This window comes from Helianthus annuus, chromosome 8 (assembly GCF_002127325.2).
Source record: "Helianthus annuus cultivar XRQ/B chromosome 8, HanXRQr2.0-SUNRISE, whole genome shotgun sequence".
NCBI lineage: Eukaryota > Viridiplantae > Streptophyta > Magnoliopsida > Asterales > Asteraceae > Helianthus > Helianthus annuus.
The window spans coordinates 39742497-39757929 of NC_035440.2; the positions used below are offsets into that span (position 1 = coordinate 39742497).

A 15433-nucleotide genomic window follows, 5' to 3' on the forward strand; every position below is an offset into this window, starting at 1 on the left:
ATGTATAAGCATGGATGTAGGAAATAATGATTTTATTTATAATATAACTCGAAATGCACGAGTTTATGCGCGTAAAAGATTAAAAGTTTTGAGTATGAAAGAAAAAGGGGACGAGTGACGCGCGTGAGATTGTTGGGAGATATTGACTAAAACGTGTAAAATGATATGCATATATAGTTGTTCGCGCAAAACGTGAAGTTAAAATAGATTGAGTTGTCATGGAATGTAAAAATCTAGATTGTGAATGTAAGGAGAATATAAAAGAAAACATCTTTTGATTATGCGAAATGATACTTTGTAAAAGAATGGAGATGCTATTATGGTTTTAAAAGAATTTACATAGTTGCGAATTTGTCGGTTCTTATGAAGTTTCCTTGCCCACGTGCTTTGAATTTAATTGGCGTATCGCGCGAGGTTTTGAAAAGTTCTTGGGATTAACAAGCTTGCATCGTTTTAAGTAACTTTTATATTAGAAAGTTTTGAAGTTTATAGATTCTTGAGGAAAAGTTGATCCTTAGAAAAAGGAATTTGGTATACGAGCCTAGTGATTGTTGAAAAATGTTTTATTGGTTTTGGAAAGGAGTTTTAGTAAATGCTTAAATAATACTGGTAATATTTTATAGATGTGTGCGAAAAAGTTGATTTGATTCTCAATTAAAAATAGAAAATCTCTAGTTTAATGATATGTGATGAGCTTGTTTTAATAGTTATGTTGAATACAAAATTCGTGGGCAATGGATTTGTTAGACCGACTAAGTTGAGGGGTAGTACTTCGTGAAATTTTGAATGTTGAGAAACAAGTGTCTACGGAAAAGTAAAAGAAAATTTCACGTGTGTAAGCTATATGAAAATATAGATTGTAGGATAAGTAGTTCATTCATATAAACAATGCATTTTGAAATAATTAGAGATTTGACTAACGATAATCGATTTAGATGTATAAATGATCGTGTTTACATGTCATAGTCTATTAAAAGAAAGTATCGGTAACGATCACCTAGGTAAGGGAATCACCCCTAACCCATTGGTGAGGTCGTTGTAAGATGAGAAAAAAAAGCGGAGTTAATCGTCAAGGTAAGGAAATCACTCCTATCTCGACGATATGTCTCCACTTGTTGTTACAAAAGAAAAATGTAAATAAAATTACGAGAAATTATGCATGCTAGTGATGTATAACCATATGAAAGTAATAGTATGATGTATGCGTAAAAGTGAAATCTCAAAACGGTTCAAAATTGACAAGAAAGAGTTTCATCATAAAAGATCGAGAATAATAAAGCGTAAGTTTGATAAAAAGGAAACTTGGATGGTTCCAAGATGGAATGTTGACTAACCAAAGTGGCCGAAAGGTCCTTTGAAATTGAAAACATGCTTTGGCCTAATAGGTGAAATACTCTCGCCGACAAGTCGGTTAACGGTATTCACCCTTCCGGTTACTACATGCCCCAATTCAATTGAAAATTCGAGACTTGGCGAGATTTATAAAAATCAAGGAGTGGGACTAGTCGACGAGGTGCGGGTTTCACCCCTAACTTGACGACTTCGTGCCCTAGGTGTGGTTGGTACTCGTCGGGTCAAATTAAATTTTGAGACGTTGACGAGGGTCCACTAGAATTTAAATTTGGAATTTCCATTAAGATGTGGATTTCACTCCTAACTTAATGGTGAATTTCATGTAAAAATAGAATCGAGCGAGATAAGAGTCGTTTACCAAATTGTGGGTTTTACGCCTACTTTGGTAAACTCGTCCCGTTTGTGTAATATGAGTGTTTTCGAGTTTAAGAAAAATCGACTAAAATGCTTTAGAAAAGGGGAGTATGTTAAAGGAATACGCAAACAAGTATAAACACATAAGAATGCACATCAAGAACGGTACATAAAGAATAGGATAATAAAACAAGTACCAACACATAGAGATATATGCACAGAATACGCATAAAGAATCGAACAATGGAACAAGTATTATGACATAATAAAACAAGTATAGCAGGTCAAGTGTTAACACATAAGTGACATATATGTTTGAATGATGAAAAAAGAGAACAAATAAAGGCAAATAAGATAGCATGCAAGTAGTTTCAAGCAAAACATGAGAATAAAGCTCTAAAACTATAGACTAGGTTAAAGCATTCCTACTTTTCCTAATTCCCTATAGTTATGGCTCTGATACCAATCTGTCACACCCCAACCGATGGCGGAAACATCGGGATGAGACGAAGTGTGTATAGATTGCTAGAGACTTCATAACACTATGTGACAATATTTAATTAAATTCAAATTTCTTTGCAATTGCTAGATTGTCATACAATAATCAAAACAAAAAAGACAACATTGTTTCAACAAATAACATAACATTAAAAGATAAATAGATTAAAGGTGTGTATCTAGTCCACCCTAAACTTGTTTCATCAATCATCCATACTTCATTAGTCAACCTGCAACATGTATTAAAATAGAGTTTCAATGCAAAGGCAGTGAGCGAGTATACAAGTTTGTTTACATAGCATAATAGAATAAAAACTCATATCCAACATGAACATAATACAATAGTTTCAGCCGTGCTAGTTTACGCAGTCCAAGTGATAGCCCAAGTTTCCAATGCGTTAAAGTACCTAACCCAAAGTTTCACGGGAGGTTAATATGTCTCCTTCTAACAATACCCCTCGACTACAAATGGGGGAGGTGCATTACCCCTATAGCGCTACTATTGTTAAGGCGGAACTACACACAGGGATTAAACGTTCACATAGCACAAAATAGTCTCAAGTATCACAAGTTTCATGTTTCATGTTTAAATGGATAGAGCATGTTTCAAATAAGTTTCAAGTGTCACGTGTTTGAATATAGAATACATGTTGCATCCCAAAAGTGTTTAAAGCAAAAAGGGATCAAGTATACTCACATTGGTTGCGTATAGAGATTCCTTGAAATAATGCACGAGTAGAGATGGAGAAAAATCCAAGAGAACGTACAAAACGGTTATCCTAGACAAGGTTTGGAAAAGTACTAAATAAATGGAATTGATAATAGACTTGGTTATATTTTGTGTTTGTACATTTTATTTAGTTGTAACAAATCTAAAATATAATTGCTCTTGATCTATTGAAAATAACTAGAATAAGATGTTTTATTACTTGTTTCAATTTAATTATAAGCGTTCAAATAACTGTTGTAACCATTTAAGTGGTTTCAAAAAAAAAGTGCTTCAGTTAACTAGTATTTCAATATGCTAGTGTATATATATAAAACAAAATATACTATAAAAATGTATCAGACCCGCAAACAGGTCGGTTCGAACCCAGGTCTCCCGGTTTAAGATGTAGCATCACACCCGTACCAATATGGCAAATAATTTATCTAAATAACTTAAACAGAAAAAGAATATACATATATATATCGATTTATACTTAAACTGATTAATGTAATATTATAAATAGGTATTAATTTTTTTTTGTTCTAATATTGCATTACAGAAACTATCAACTACAAGTTTATTTAATTTAAACAAGACTTGATTTTGCCTCTTGAATATCCCGCCGAACAGTAACCATCACCTACCATTTATGTAAGGTTTTTATTTTCTTTGGAAGTCACCTTCTTCATTATAACAACAACGAACTTATCCAACTTCCAAATTTAAGATGATTATTAAGGTGATATTAAATAACATTTCGCAAGAGATTAAAGAGGAAACAAAGGATAAAAAGAATTATACCGAATGATGAAATAGATCGAACCAAACACCCGAATCTACACTGGACTGAACCGAGTAAATCCAAGACTCTCGAACTGAAGTTGCTGACCAAGTCTCCCGAGTGACGCGTGTTGACCAGTTGACTGGTCTGACCGAACTGAAAACTGCTGTTGACCATGTTTGACCCGATTGACCAGCTTGACTCGAACTTTGACTGAATCTAAAACGGACCGTGACCCGAGCCGTCATCTAAATCAATGAAATATGACCCGAACGATTAAGTCACTCGGACTTACAACGAAACTTAACCAAAACAAACTGAAACGAAACTCGAATCGAAACTGACCTGAGCTGACCCGGTTTGTCGACCCGAAAACATCGAACAGAACCTTAGATTTGAACCGTATCGAACCATCTTTGACCCGTATCCGAACCGTAACAAAACAGAACTGAAGGGTCCGAGCTGAATCACCACCACGTCGCCTGAGATGTCGGCGCCGGTAACCTGAACCGACCCGAATCGGAGCCGTCGTCGAGCCCCTCCTCCGCCGTCGCTGTTGTTGTGGTTCACCGTGAAGACCACCGCCGCACCACATCTTTCTCTCTCACGTTCTCTCTCTCCCAACCGATCAGAATGGGGTGTTTGTAAGGTATAGGAAGAAGAGGAGCTTGGAGGTGTTATCGAGGCCAGAGCATCACCGGAGTTCGGCTGGAATCCCGACTCCAGTCACCGAATTCTAGAGAGAAAGAGGAGAGATGTAATCTAGGATGAGATGTAATTTCTGATTGTGGTGTTTTTCATATTTGTCTAAGGTGTGTAGCAGGGATTTCTTTTGGAGAACGTGAATTCAGACAAAGAGAGAGATGAGAGGGTTGAGGGTGAGCGGCTGTAACAAAATGGGGAAGATATAGGGTTTTAAGATTTTAACATGGGTATTTAGTTTGGTTTTAAGTAGGCTTGGGTTTAGGTCTTTTCTTTTAAAAGGGTTTTTACAAAAAGTTGTAAGGTGGGCTTGGGCCCCAGGCCCACAAGCCCGTTGTCGCATTTAAGTGGCCCGTACATCCTACGAATATATAAAAAAAAAACGGAAATACGAGACGTTACACATTAAGCTCCCAAAGGCGTAAATCCAACAAAACAAATTTTTAAACGGGTCATATTGATAATACCCAACTACTAACGAGTTAGGGTCAATTGCCCGACCAAGCGGTATTTTATATACCGTAACCCAAGCCCGTATAACGGAAAATAAGTTAAAAGTATTTACCTGAGCAAGTAATAACCTCAATAAACAAATGCAAGTATCTTTTACTGGTCTCCTATTCTGGAACGAAGGTTTAAAATAACTTATTAGAATCCTAACGGGTCTTTAATTTAGCCTTAGCTTAGACCGGTCAGTTTCAAAGGATAAATACGGTTTAATCGCATGAAAGGCGAAAACCATGAATGGAATGTGGTTTGGACCCAACAAGTTCGGAGACTTGTTTATTATGGGTAAACTAAACACATTCTGGATTTTGAGGTAAAAACGATAAGGTTTGGCCCGTCTCGGCTAGTTTATGTAAACTAGTTACATAAACCGAACCGTACGCGCAAATGGCGTAACGGGTAACCGTAAGAGTCCTACACAGGTTTCCTAAGTTAATATGCTCTAAGGAGGTTGTGGTATCAGTAGGATACCTTCCATTATGCCCATAACGAGTTTAATCCCAATGTACGCCCCGTAGGGGTATTTTGGTCCTTTTAAAGATTATAAAAGAGATTTCCGGGTTCTATAGGAAATCTGAGTTTTCCAAACAGGTTATAAAGTTCAAAATACTTTATTTATTATATGAAATCAGTAGCAAGTGGATTCGGGTCAAAATACCATGTAAAACTCATTTTATGTCCGAAAAGGGCATATTTGGTATTTACCGAATCATGGTCATAACCGTAGGTTATGAGCAGGTTAAAAATAATTAAAAATCTTTAAAATTCTCAAAATATTATTTTACATCAGTGTGTAAAAGGTTTGGTGTCGAAATTTGGGTTTAGATAGGTTTTATGCTAATTGCGCCGTTTAATTACTAAAGTTTCCGTAATTGCACTATTTAGCATAACTCCTATTCTAGACCTCGGATTGACATGAAATTTTAGGGACATGCTTAGAAATCAGTAACTAAGGTTATTATCCTTTCACAAGTCCAAAATTCTCGTTTTAAAGTAAAAAGGGCGTTATGGTCAACTTTTAAGCATATTACGGAATTGTGTAAAAGACTTGGACAAACAACGAACCAGCCACAGAGGGTTATACCATCATGTAACCTGGTCCTAAGAGAGTCCTAAGGCACATCTAAATCATACCATAACGGGTCAGAACTGAAGTCAAAGCAAAAGTCAAAGTTTTGCGACTTTCGGTTCCGAACCGGGTCAAAACAGTAAATGGTCGGATCAACCAAGCTTAGACCAGTTATAATACTTATTATCATGTTATATGAGTGTCAAAATAGGTTACACGCCATCTACATTACTGATTATGCATAAAATCGAAAGTTAGCATTCTGTGACTTTTTCTAAGCAACTTTGACCCGACATTTGGACTAGTTAGAGTGGGAATCAGAGGGTGCCCTTTTAGGGGTGTAATGCCCACATGATTACCAACATATAACTACCTTTTTTTCGATTAATCACTGGACCATTTGTGATTAACCGCTAAGTCAATCGTTAATTACGACGGATTGACTTTTAAGCTATATCTAAGCAAAAACTTAACTAAGAAGCATGGAGCACACTTACAAGAGTCCTATGCACGACCAGGGATGAGTAGTGAAGACACTTGAGCTCCAGAAATGATCAGAAGTGTTGTTTGAAGGTGTGAAGAACTTGTTGTTACAAAGTGGCCTTTTATAGTGTTCATTAGCCCTTAGATCTTTGACAACAAGTGCTACAAGTGTTCTTAGATCATCAACATGTGTCCCTGAGTACTAGGGGTCATTTAGGGGGCGCCCATGCTGCCCATAATGGCTCATATGTCGGTTAAAACACCAAATAGTGCTTCTGTCCGACTTTTCTGCATCTGGGAGGCTGACGCGGCCCGCGTAAATGATCACTTAACTTTTACGCGGCCCGCCTGAATCCTAATGTCAGAGCCCATATCTTTCCTGTCCGCGCGGCCCACGTAAAGCCCCTTGTTTCTTTTACGCGGCCCGCCTGAGACATGTTTTCAAGATTTTCAAATCTTTTTAATTATTGCAGCTGGCCTTTGGCGTTTCGAAGGGGTAACTTTGCACTTTGGGCCTCTTTTAATTACGTATAAGGGCCTCCTGACTTTTACCCGTGTCGTTAAGTCCTCGGTTAATTTTATTGCTACCCGAAAAGTCCTAACTTTCAATGTTAACGCTTTTAACCCCTCGCATACGAATTTGATCATAACTTTCTCATTTTAAAACGGAACCTTGCGAAATTTATATCGTACATTCTAGTGAGCGTAATTTACTGTTACAAAGTCTCGGGTTTGTTAAAGGGTCACTCAGAGGTATAACTTAAACATGTTGACACATTTAACCCCTGTAGTTTGTAATCTCTCACTTTCTTCCACATTTCGTTCCGTATGATCCATGATTCATCCGTTTGAAAGTACGAGCATCATTTAGGGTTACTGTAAAGTATATTTATCCCTTGCTGACATTTTGAACCCTCGAATTCACATACTTTCAATGTTTGTCAACTTTAGTCCCTATTTAGTATTTATTACCACGTGTAAACTTATGACACGTGTCAATACTTTATTGGACGCAAAATTTCGAGGTGTTACACATTAATATTAATTATACGATGCCTATACGAGACTTATACTACACTATACGATACAATACGATTAATATTGTATAAAATGTTTGTAAAAAAACTAATATTGTATAAAATGTTTGTAAAAAAACTAATATTTTTATAAAAGTTTGCTAAAACGATTGATATTGTATAAAATGTTTGTAAATAAACCCTTATATACGCTCCATATTGGCCTATACGTGGCATATATCGGGGATGAGTCATATATGAGACCTATACGAGGGGTCTTATACGCCACGTATAGGCCTGTACGCGGCGTATAGGAGCAGCCAAACCATAACTGACATGAGCCAGACACTGAGTTTGATGTAACCATATGCGCCCCGTATAGGCCTGTACGAGGCATATACGAGGCAGAGGGTGTGCAAATAGGCAGATAGGGTGTGCGGATAGTTTGAGCCTAAATAAAACTTCAATCACTTAGTTAGAACAAAACTTTTTATGAGTGATCTACTTAAAACACTATTAAAATTTGGTTACCATCCTACGAAATATTCCTTAAAATAAAACATACAAACAATATTGGGCGATGAAAGTGGTATGAAGTGCTTAAATACATGACAAGATCATAATTTAAACGATCGAATGGTGAGTTTATCTAGAAGGGTGTGCGCAATGCAATCCGACAAATAGAAAACGATAATCCTGTAACATGTTATTTTAAAAAGAAATAAAAAAACTATAGCAATGCATACTCAAATTGAAATGAATAGAATGCTTGTTTTTTTAGTGTAATTTAGAAAAAAAAAAATAACATATGAAAAAACAATGGCCGTTAAAAATCACAAAATAAGCTGTTTTAAAAGAAAGTAATATGATTTAAAGAATTCTACAATATGTTCTAAAAGTGTAAGTTGTTAAATTCTTAAAATTATATGCTATAGATTTAAAATACATATATGACAGTTTTGTTGAGTATAACACGATAGGGTAAAGCTAATTACAAGACAATAAATTACTACTAGAAGAAAACGAACAGCATTATATCATTTAACTTTCTAATTCAATGCTCATATTTTTAGATTTAGTGTTTCTTTGTATGTGTATATATTACACAAAAAAAACATCAAACTAATCTTTCATATATTTTTTATATTTCTATGGTTACCTATAGGTTATATCAAAAGTGTAATTTTCCATTTTTTATCCGAATTTGAAAACAATAAATATTACATTTAAAATGTTTGCTAATATTTTTTTTAAGTTTTAAGGTTGAAAATAAACAATTCATATTGTTAGGCATGTTCTCGCAATATAGATCGCTCCCCTAACACGGTATCATGAAACTTGTAGTGGATATTTGAAATTATCGCTATAAAAACCCATTCCACCCAAAAATCATTTTATCAAACCCCAAGTATGTAACTAGGTATGCTGATATTGCTTGTCTGGATATTGTAGAGGCGGAGTTGGATCTTATGAAATTTTGTAACTAGGTGTAGGACTGTATGGGTGGTAATTACTCACACGACAAGAAAATAATAAAGTTTTGGGTGGTGATATTTAATGTTTAATAAAGTGGTTATGTTTGGGTTTACCGCTTTAATTAAATGGATCATCTATGGGTCTCTTTGTATGACTTGTTTAATTTAAAGATCAACCTACGAACACGTTTTTAGCCCTTCCAGCCCATTTTTCTTTACACCATATTAACCCAATTATTACATTTACAATTTAATAATTATCCATTAACCTGCTTACACGTTTAGATAAATGAGTTATATGAGTCATGTTTAGGTTACATAATTTTAAGTGTGTGTAAATTAGGATTGAACATTTTAACCCATTAACCCAACACAATTGACACCATTACACGTTAGGACAAGCTATGTAACATAGGAACCTACTAGTAATAAGGTCCGCCCGCGTTGCGGTGCGGGTACATTGCAAACATTGAATGAATTAGTCCAATCCTTATATGATGCGTTAACCTTATGAAAACACGCGTTCTGGTATATCCGACTCAATATAACCTATATATGCATTGCGATTGGATCGAAACGTATAGTAAATCAAAATCATACCGTACAATCATAACGTTTTATATATTATATATGAAACAACTTATACATAGAAAATGTAACGGGTATAATGGAAAAACTGATTTGTATAATTAAAAGGGCTTTATTAATGCTTTTTAAAAAATACGCACTAAAAAGTTTTATATTTGACTTGACTCGATTTTTCAAAAAAAATTATGTCGAAACGTAGATCAACTCAAATTTATACCGACACATACAAATAAATATGTGCACGCAAAAATGTGTTTTTAAATGAAAACGTATTATATTTAATCGAAGTTGTTTTCGAAAAAAAAATTACGTCAAAACGTAGACCAACTCAAATTTATGCGAACACAGATGTAAAAATATACACATAAAAATAGTTTTTTTAAGTAAACATATGTAAATAATGTCTATCACGTTTGTTTACATATATTTAACAATAAATAAGTTACAAAATTAAATAATTTAGTTATAAAATATTAATTTATTGGATAAAATCTAAGAGTATCCAAAGGAAATAGTGATATTATAGAAAATGATAAGTCATAAATAAACATGATTAGAGTAATTGGTAGTAATGACAAATCTAACAAATAATAACGTAATATATATATATATATATATATATATATATATTAAATAAATAAATAAATAATACAAAGTGAAAAAAATTAGAATTGATGAAGTAAAAAAAGAAAGAAATAATTATTTGATATATATTTTTCTGCATGCCTTGGGGCTTGGGCTCCTTACCATTCAACAACCGAATTCCTTCTCAATTGAATTGACCTTGTGTAAAAGTAGGAAAAAAGGAAGGATTATAATAGTAAAATACACCGACATTTCATTTTAAGGTTATACTAGGAATTTACCTTGCCGCGCGTTGCGGCGGCAAAACCGTATGTACATACACATACAGAAAGTAGTAAGTCGATGATATTAAATGCGCACAAAGAAGGAAAATCCAAAAAACGAACCGAAAAATAATGATAAATAAACGGAACCTAATACCAACATCAAGCAACCCGTTCAACTGCAAATCACAAATGCAAAGACTTCAGATCATAACTAATCAACCAAACAACCCAAAAACATTATATAGTGATGCCAAAATAGCAATTTGCTGCTGCTATGATATGAAGAACGGGTAACATGTAGCTTAGTTATTGGAATGCATATTACTTATAACCAAGCACGTAGTGAAAAAGAACACATTTTTGGTATATAAATCGTATAAATTATAACAAAAGCAAAGCATATACACAAATGCTTGAAATAAAAATAGTTGGCTTTACCTGAAATTTTTTTGCTTGTAAGGATCATACTTTAGGCACCCCAAACACCTTTCATTTTCTCTAGCTAGAACTCCTTTTTTCCTCGAGATGTGATGAACTGATGAACGCCACCGACAACCATCATTATCAACTGTTGCAATCGGTTTGTTGTAAATGACATCGACGTCTCTTAACGGTGACAGCGTTACTTACTGTAGCTAAGGTGCTACGTCAAATGTTATATATAGATAATGAGATTATATAACTAATTTTATTCGCTTACATCATAGCAATGTTTGATCTAATCATATAAAACTTTCAGTCTTTATAGAATCATAGTATGGATTTGGATTTCCCACCTATAATTAATTCACTAATTAACTATTCCCTATTAAAATCAAAGTCTTCGTGTATACAGATTAAATGAATGTTGCATATAGTACAAAAAGAATATATATTATTTCCTGCAATAATTTGAGTTTGTTATGTGACACCAAACCGAAGTCAATTTAATATACATTTCAACAAAACTCACCATCTCAAAAGACATAAAAATACTCTTGCATCAACTTGTCCAATATAATTCAAATAGTTAATATTTAAAACATATTTCTGTACAATATAGAAAAATACTTTTATCATCACAGTCATCACCAACATACATATGACTCAAGTTTGATAAATCAGTCAATCAGAACAGATTATCACAATTTATATTCACAGAGCTACATATGTTCTATTTAATTTTCACCATTAGATTGACATATTTAAACAAAACAACCACATAGAGTGAAACGTACCTTGGCAAGGAAAGGATAAGTATGGGGTCTTCATAATTTAGTTTTTTGCCACGTTCAATTTTCTGCAACGTATTCCTCTCTCTTCCTAAACTGCTGCGGTACAACTGATGAGGCTGGTGGTACCACCCCGTCTTCATGCCAGCTTGTAAGAAGAAATCCGGCCACCTTCAACTTTCCGGCCACACACAAAAAACCACAGAGCAGGGATCTTGGGTTTTAGGCACATAGTTGTTTATAAAATGGATCGAATTTCCTGCCATTGATCATCTTCATGCACCAGGTGTGAGCAAACCACCACCATTTCTGCAATATTATGGCGTAACAGTAGTTAATCAACCCTCATGTCAATATACAGAATAAGAAACCCTAGCCTCCGCTACTAATTACTCCATTAAAACCACCGACGTCACTCGTCTGACCGTACGAACACCACCGTTAGGTTCACCAATCTCCCTTATGTAGTCGCGGGTTGTGTACGCGCTGGATTAGGCCGTCGCGGGTTGTCGGAGGGGACACCGGAGTTCCCATCTCTTTTCCCTTTCAAAGAAAACAAAAGCAATAGGAACACGTGGAAAGCTTTACTTCATAAGCTTTGAGGGTGGGAATTGTAAATATAGAAAGTATAAGGGCCAGTCTAGGGCAGAGGATTCTACACCGACCTTCAATTTTAAGATTATATAAATAAATGTTGTTTACGGTTAGGACAAGCTATGTTGTTTACAAATTTTGTTATGGGCTTTTGTAGTTGTGGGCTTACAAGGCTAGATTTTTAGGGGTTGGGCCGTTTGACAAGCTTGAGAGACAGTGATGGATGATATGACATGAGACATTATATAATATAAGGGGGGCCACAACTATCTTGATGATTTGATATTAGAATCTAAATGGGTGGCGCGTGGTGATAAAACAGTAGCCAAATATAGGGGAGCTTAACATCCCACAGGCCCCCGGACCCAACCCAAAGCCCATTATCTTTTTCTTTCTTACTTTCTGTTCCACCATCCCCACTCTCACCCCCACTTCCCCTTTGAAATGACCATTTTTATTTTCCTTTTTATTTCTTTTTCTTGGTTTAATAACACAAGTACACAACCCAAGTTCTAGATTACATCTTTTAATTATTTAATAATCTTATTTAGTGTAATCTTTGCTAGGGGCGTGAATTTCTGACACGACACAAGAACACGACACGAACTTAACACGAAATTCGTGAGTTGAGGTTTAGACTAAACGAGTTGAGGTTTCAAGTTGAACCCGTGAACCCGTTTAGCTAAATGGGTCGGTCGGGTTCGGGTCAACCCAGTCAGGTTGACCCGTTTAACCCCTTTATATTATATTATATTTTTTATAATTTTTTATGTTATAAATTAAATTGAGTGTGTATTTTATGCTATAAATATAACTTAAAAAGAGAAATTCACATAAGATTTTATAATTTAAATGTAATTATATTATATACATTTGTGTTTTTTTTAAGTAAAATTTAAATTTAATATATTAATTTGTGGAAATAATTAAAAAAATAAAAAAAATCGGGTTGAACGGGTCGTGTTCGGGTCAACCCACGAATATTCGGGTCGGGTTCGGGTTCATATAAAAATTTTGGGTTCGGGTCGGGTTGAACCTGTCAGCCCGCGAACACGACCCGTTTAGCCAGTGGCGGATCCAGGATTATTTTTCACTGGGTTCACTTTTGTAGGTGCTCGAATTTCGGTCAACTCAACGTTAGAATTTTCGGATCGGTAGGACTTTATCATCACTAAAGTCACTTTTTTTCCTGTGATGCTTCAAAGCATTTCTTATCCCACTATCTATCTCATAGAAAATTAGTATGGAAAAAAAAATAAGAACTAGCATGGGTGTTATTTTTTTATTATATTTTATTTTTTGAACGACAAACAACAACTTTTATTCAAACACCCAAAGATTCAAAAATACAAATGGTTAGTAAGTTACTAAGCCAACCCCCTATTACATAATCACCCTATAAGGTCGAAAATTCAAACCATAAAAAACAAAACAATAAACACTGTATCATACTCCATTATAAAACTCGAAATTCACCCACTTCCTCTAGTCCAAATCCGTTCTCTTTGTTCTGCATTTAATCCACATGAACGTATTTATCTGCATTTCTCCAAATATCTCATCTATATTTGCTCTCTTCTCATTAAAATTTCCTTTATTTCTTACTTTCCATATGCTCAAACAAGTCACTAGTATGATGGTTTGAACATACTTCCTCTCCGGTTCTTCAATAGGTTGTGTTATATAAAATTCCAGCAAATCTTTCATAGAGAAGGCAAAGATCGGCTGGATTTTGCACCCACCTTATGCCACAATAGTTTTGCGACATAACACCCCGTAAACAGATGATCTGCATCTTCTTCTTGATCTCCGCATAGCTTACAAATTGGCGCACCTGAGAGCATGCCCCTTTTCTTTAACCCGATCATTGTTGCCAATCGATCTTGTACTCCACGCCACCCAAAAATATTAATCTTTTTTGGCACCTACTTGACCCATTCATAAGGATGGTAAGGGACCGCAAACCTGTTTAGAACTACCCGGGCTGGCAAAACCAAGAACGGCCCATCACTAGAAGGAACCCACGACCATTTATCAGCTCGGTTCTCAAAACTTATCCTTTGTCTCAAGGTTAATAATTGTTGCAGCTGATTAATTTGTTCAGTTTGTACTCGGGACCGCCCTCCACTCCAAATCAATCAACCGCTCCTTGACTGTTGCTCGCATGGGTGTTATTATCATAGAAAATTATTATGAAAAAAATAAGAACTAGCATGGGTGTTATAATTTAAACAACCAAATGATTGGAAAAGTTATTATGGAAAAAAATGAAGCAGCATGGAAAAATTGAAACATAGGCAACAAGTTTCAAGATCTTCAGGAGGAAAATTAAACCACATACCACACTTCTTGTTTGATAATTATTACCTAGTCCATAACTTCCTTCATTTAATAATTTAATAAAAATAATTGTAAAGTTGGTGATAAGCGGGGCTTGAACACCCAACTTGTGGTTTAAAATTAGACTTTTTGTCCACTTTCTTTATGGGTTCACCTTAAGTTTTATTAGAATATGCGTAGTGGTAATGGTGAATAATGCCTCCATCCTTGAGCGTTTTTTATTATGTAACAGTCCAGTCAGCAAAGTGCATTATTGGGCGTTTTTTCTAAAATGAGTGTAGTGGGGATGTGGGTATTATGTTAAAAAGGGGTGTAAAAATTAAATAAAAAAACTAACCAAAAAAGGGGATTGACCAAGAAAAAGAGGGATAAATCTGATTGGCCAACAATTTTCCTTTTAAGCGTGATTTAAACCACGCCGGAGGGGGTTTTTGCGAAAAAAACATCCAAACACGCCCACGGGGGCGGGGTGTTTGACGTGATGGGGCGTGATTGGCTCTAAAAAATTGCTGGATCTTGCTCACTACGCATGGTCTTAATGGGTTCACTTTTAATCAATTTATATTGTCATACTACTAAAATTTCTAAACCTAATGGGTGGGAACCCGGAACTTCCTAGCTCCGTCCCTACTAAAAACAATTTGTTCATTTTTACATTAACCGTTCTAAAAACAATTTGTTCATTAAAAATGTTTAAGCGATTTGAGGGTTCTTAGTGTAATCGTGTGTGGAGGGAATTCGTGGTCATTTTATGCAAAATCACAATCAAAAGGCTATTTTTCGTGATTTACTCATCAATCCGTGATTTAACCAACAATAAAATTCCTCTTGTATTGTGTTCTTAAATTAGCTTTGTGTGCAAAGAACATCTTTCTTGTTTCATATGGAGATAGAACCGTACC

General features: G+C 35.1%; 1 protein-coding gene and 1 long non-coding RNA gene across 5 annotated transcripts; both read right to left on the minus strand.

Annotated features, from left to right (window-relative positions):
• Nucleotides 1-2252: 2252 nt before the first annotated feature.
• Nucleotides 2253-4628, minus strand: LOC110872676. 2 transcript variants are annotated; one of them, XM_022121531.2, is made up of 4 exons: nt 4041-4628; nt 3716-3943; nt 2903-2984; nt 2253-2435 (listed from the first exon to the last, which is right to left on the minus strand). In XM_022121531.2, the coding sequence occupies exons 1-4, from the start codon at nt 4107-4109 to the stop codon at nt 2431-2433; spliced, it is 384 nt and encodes a 127-aa protein (XP_021977223.1). In that variant the 5' UTR covers nt 4110-4628; the 3' UTR covers nt 2253-2430. The 2 variants fall into 2 exon arrangements, with proteins under 2 accessions (XP_021977223.1, XP_021977224.1); XM_022121532.2 differs by lacking the exon at nt 2903-2984.
• A 5564-nt stretch (nt 4629-10192) lies between these two features.
• Nucleotides 10193-12281, minus strand: LOC110872678. Of its 3 annotated transcripts, none has more exons than XR_002554617.2 (3): nt 11604-12281; nt 10825-11029; nt 10193-10562 (listed from the first exon to the last, which is right to left on the minus strand). It is a non-coding gene; the product is annotated as an uncharacterized LOC110872678 (long non-coding RNA). The 3 variants fall into 3 exon arrangements; XR_004864323.1 differs by having other exon boundaries at nt 10825-10954; nt 11604-12280; XR_004864324.1 differs by lacking the exon at nt 10193-10562 and having other exon boundaries at nt 10730-10954; nt 11604-12278.
• Nucleotides 12282-15433: the final 3152 nt, after the last annotated feature.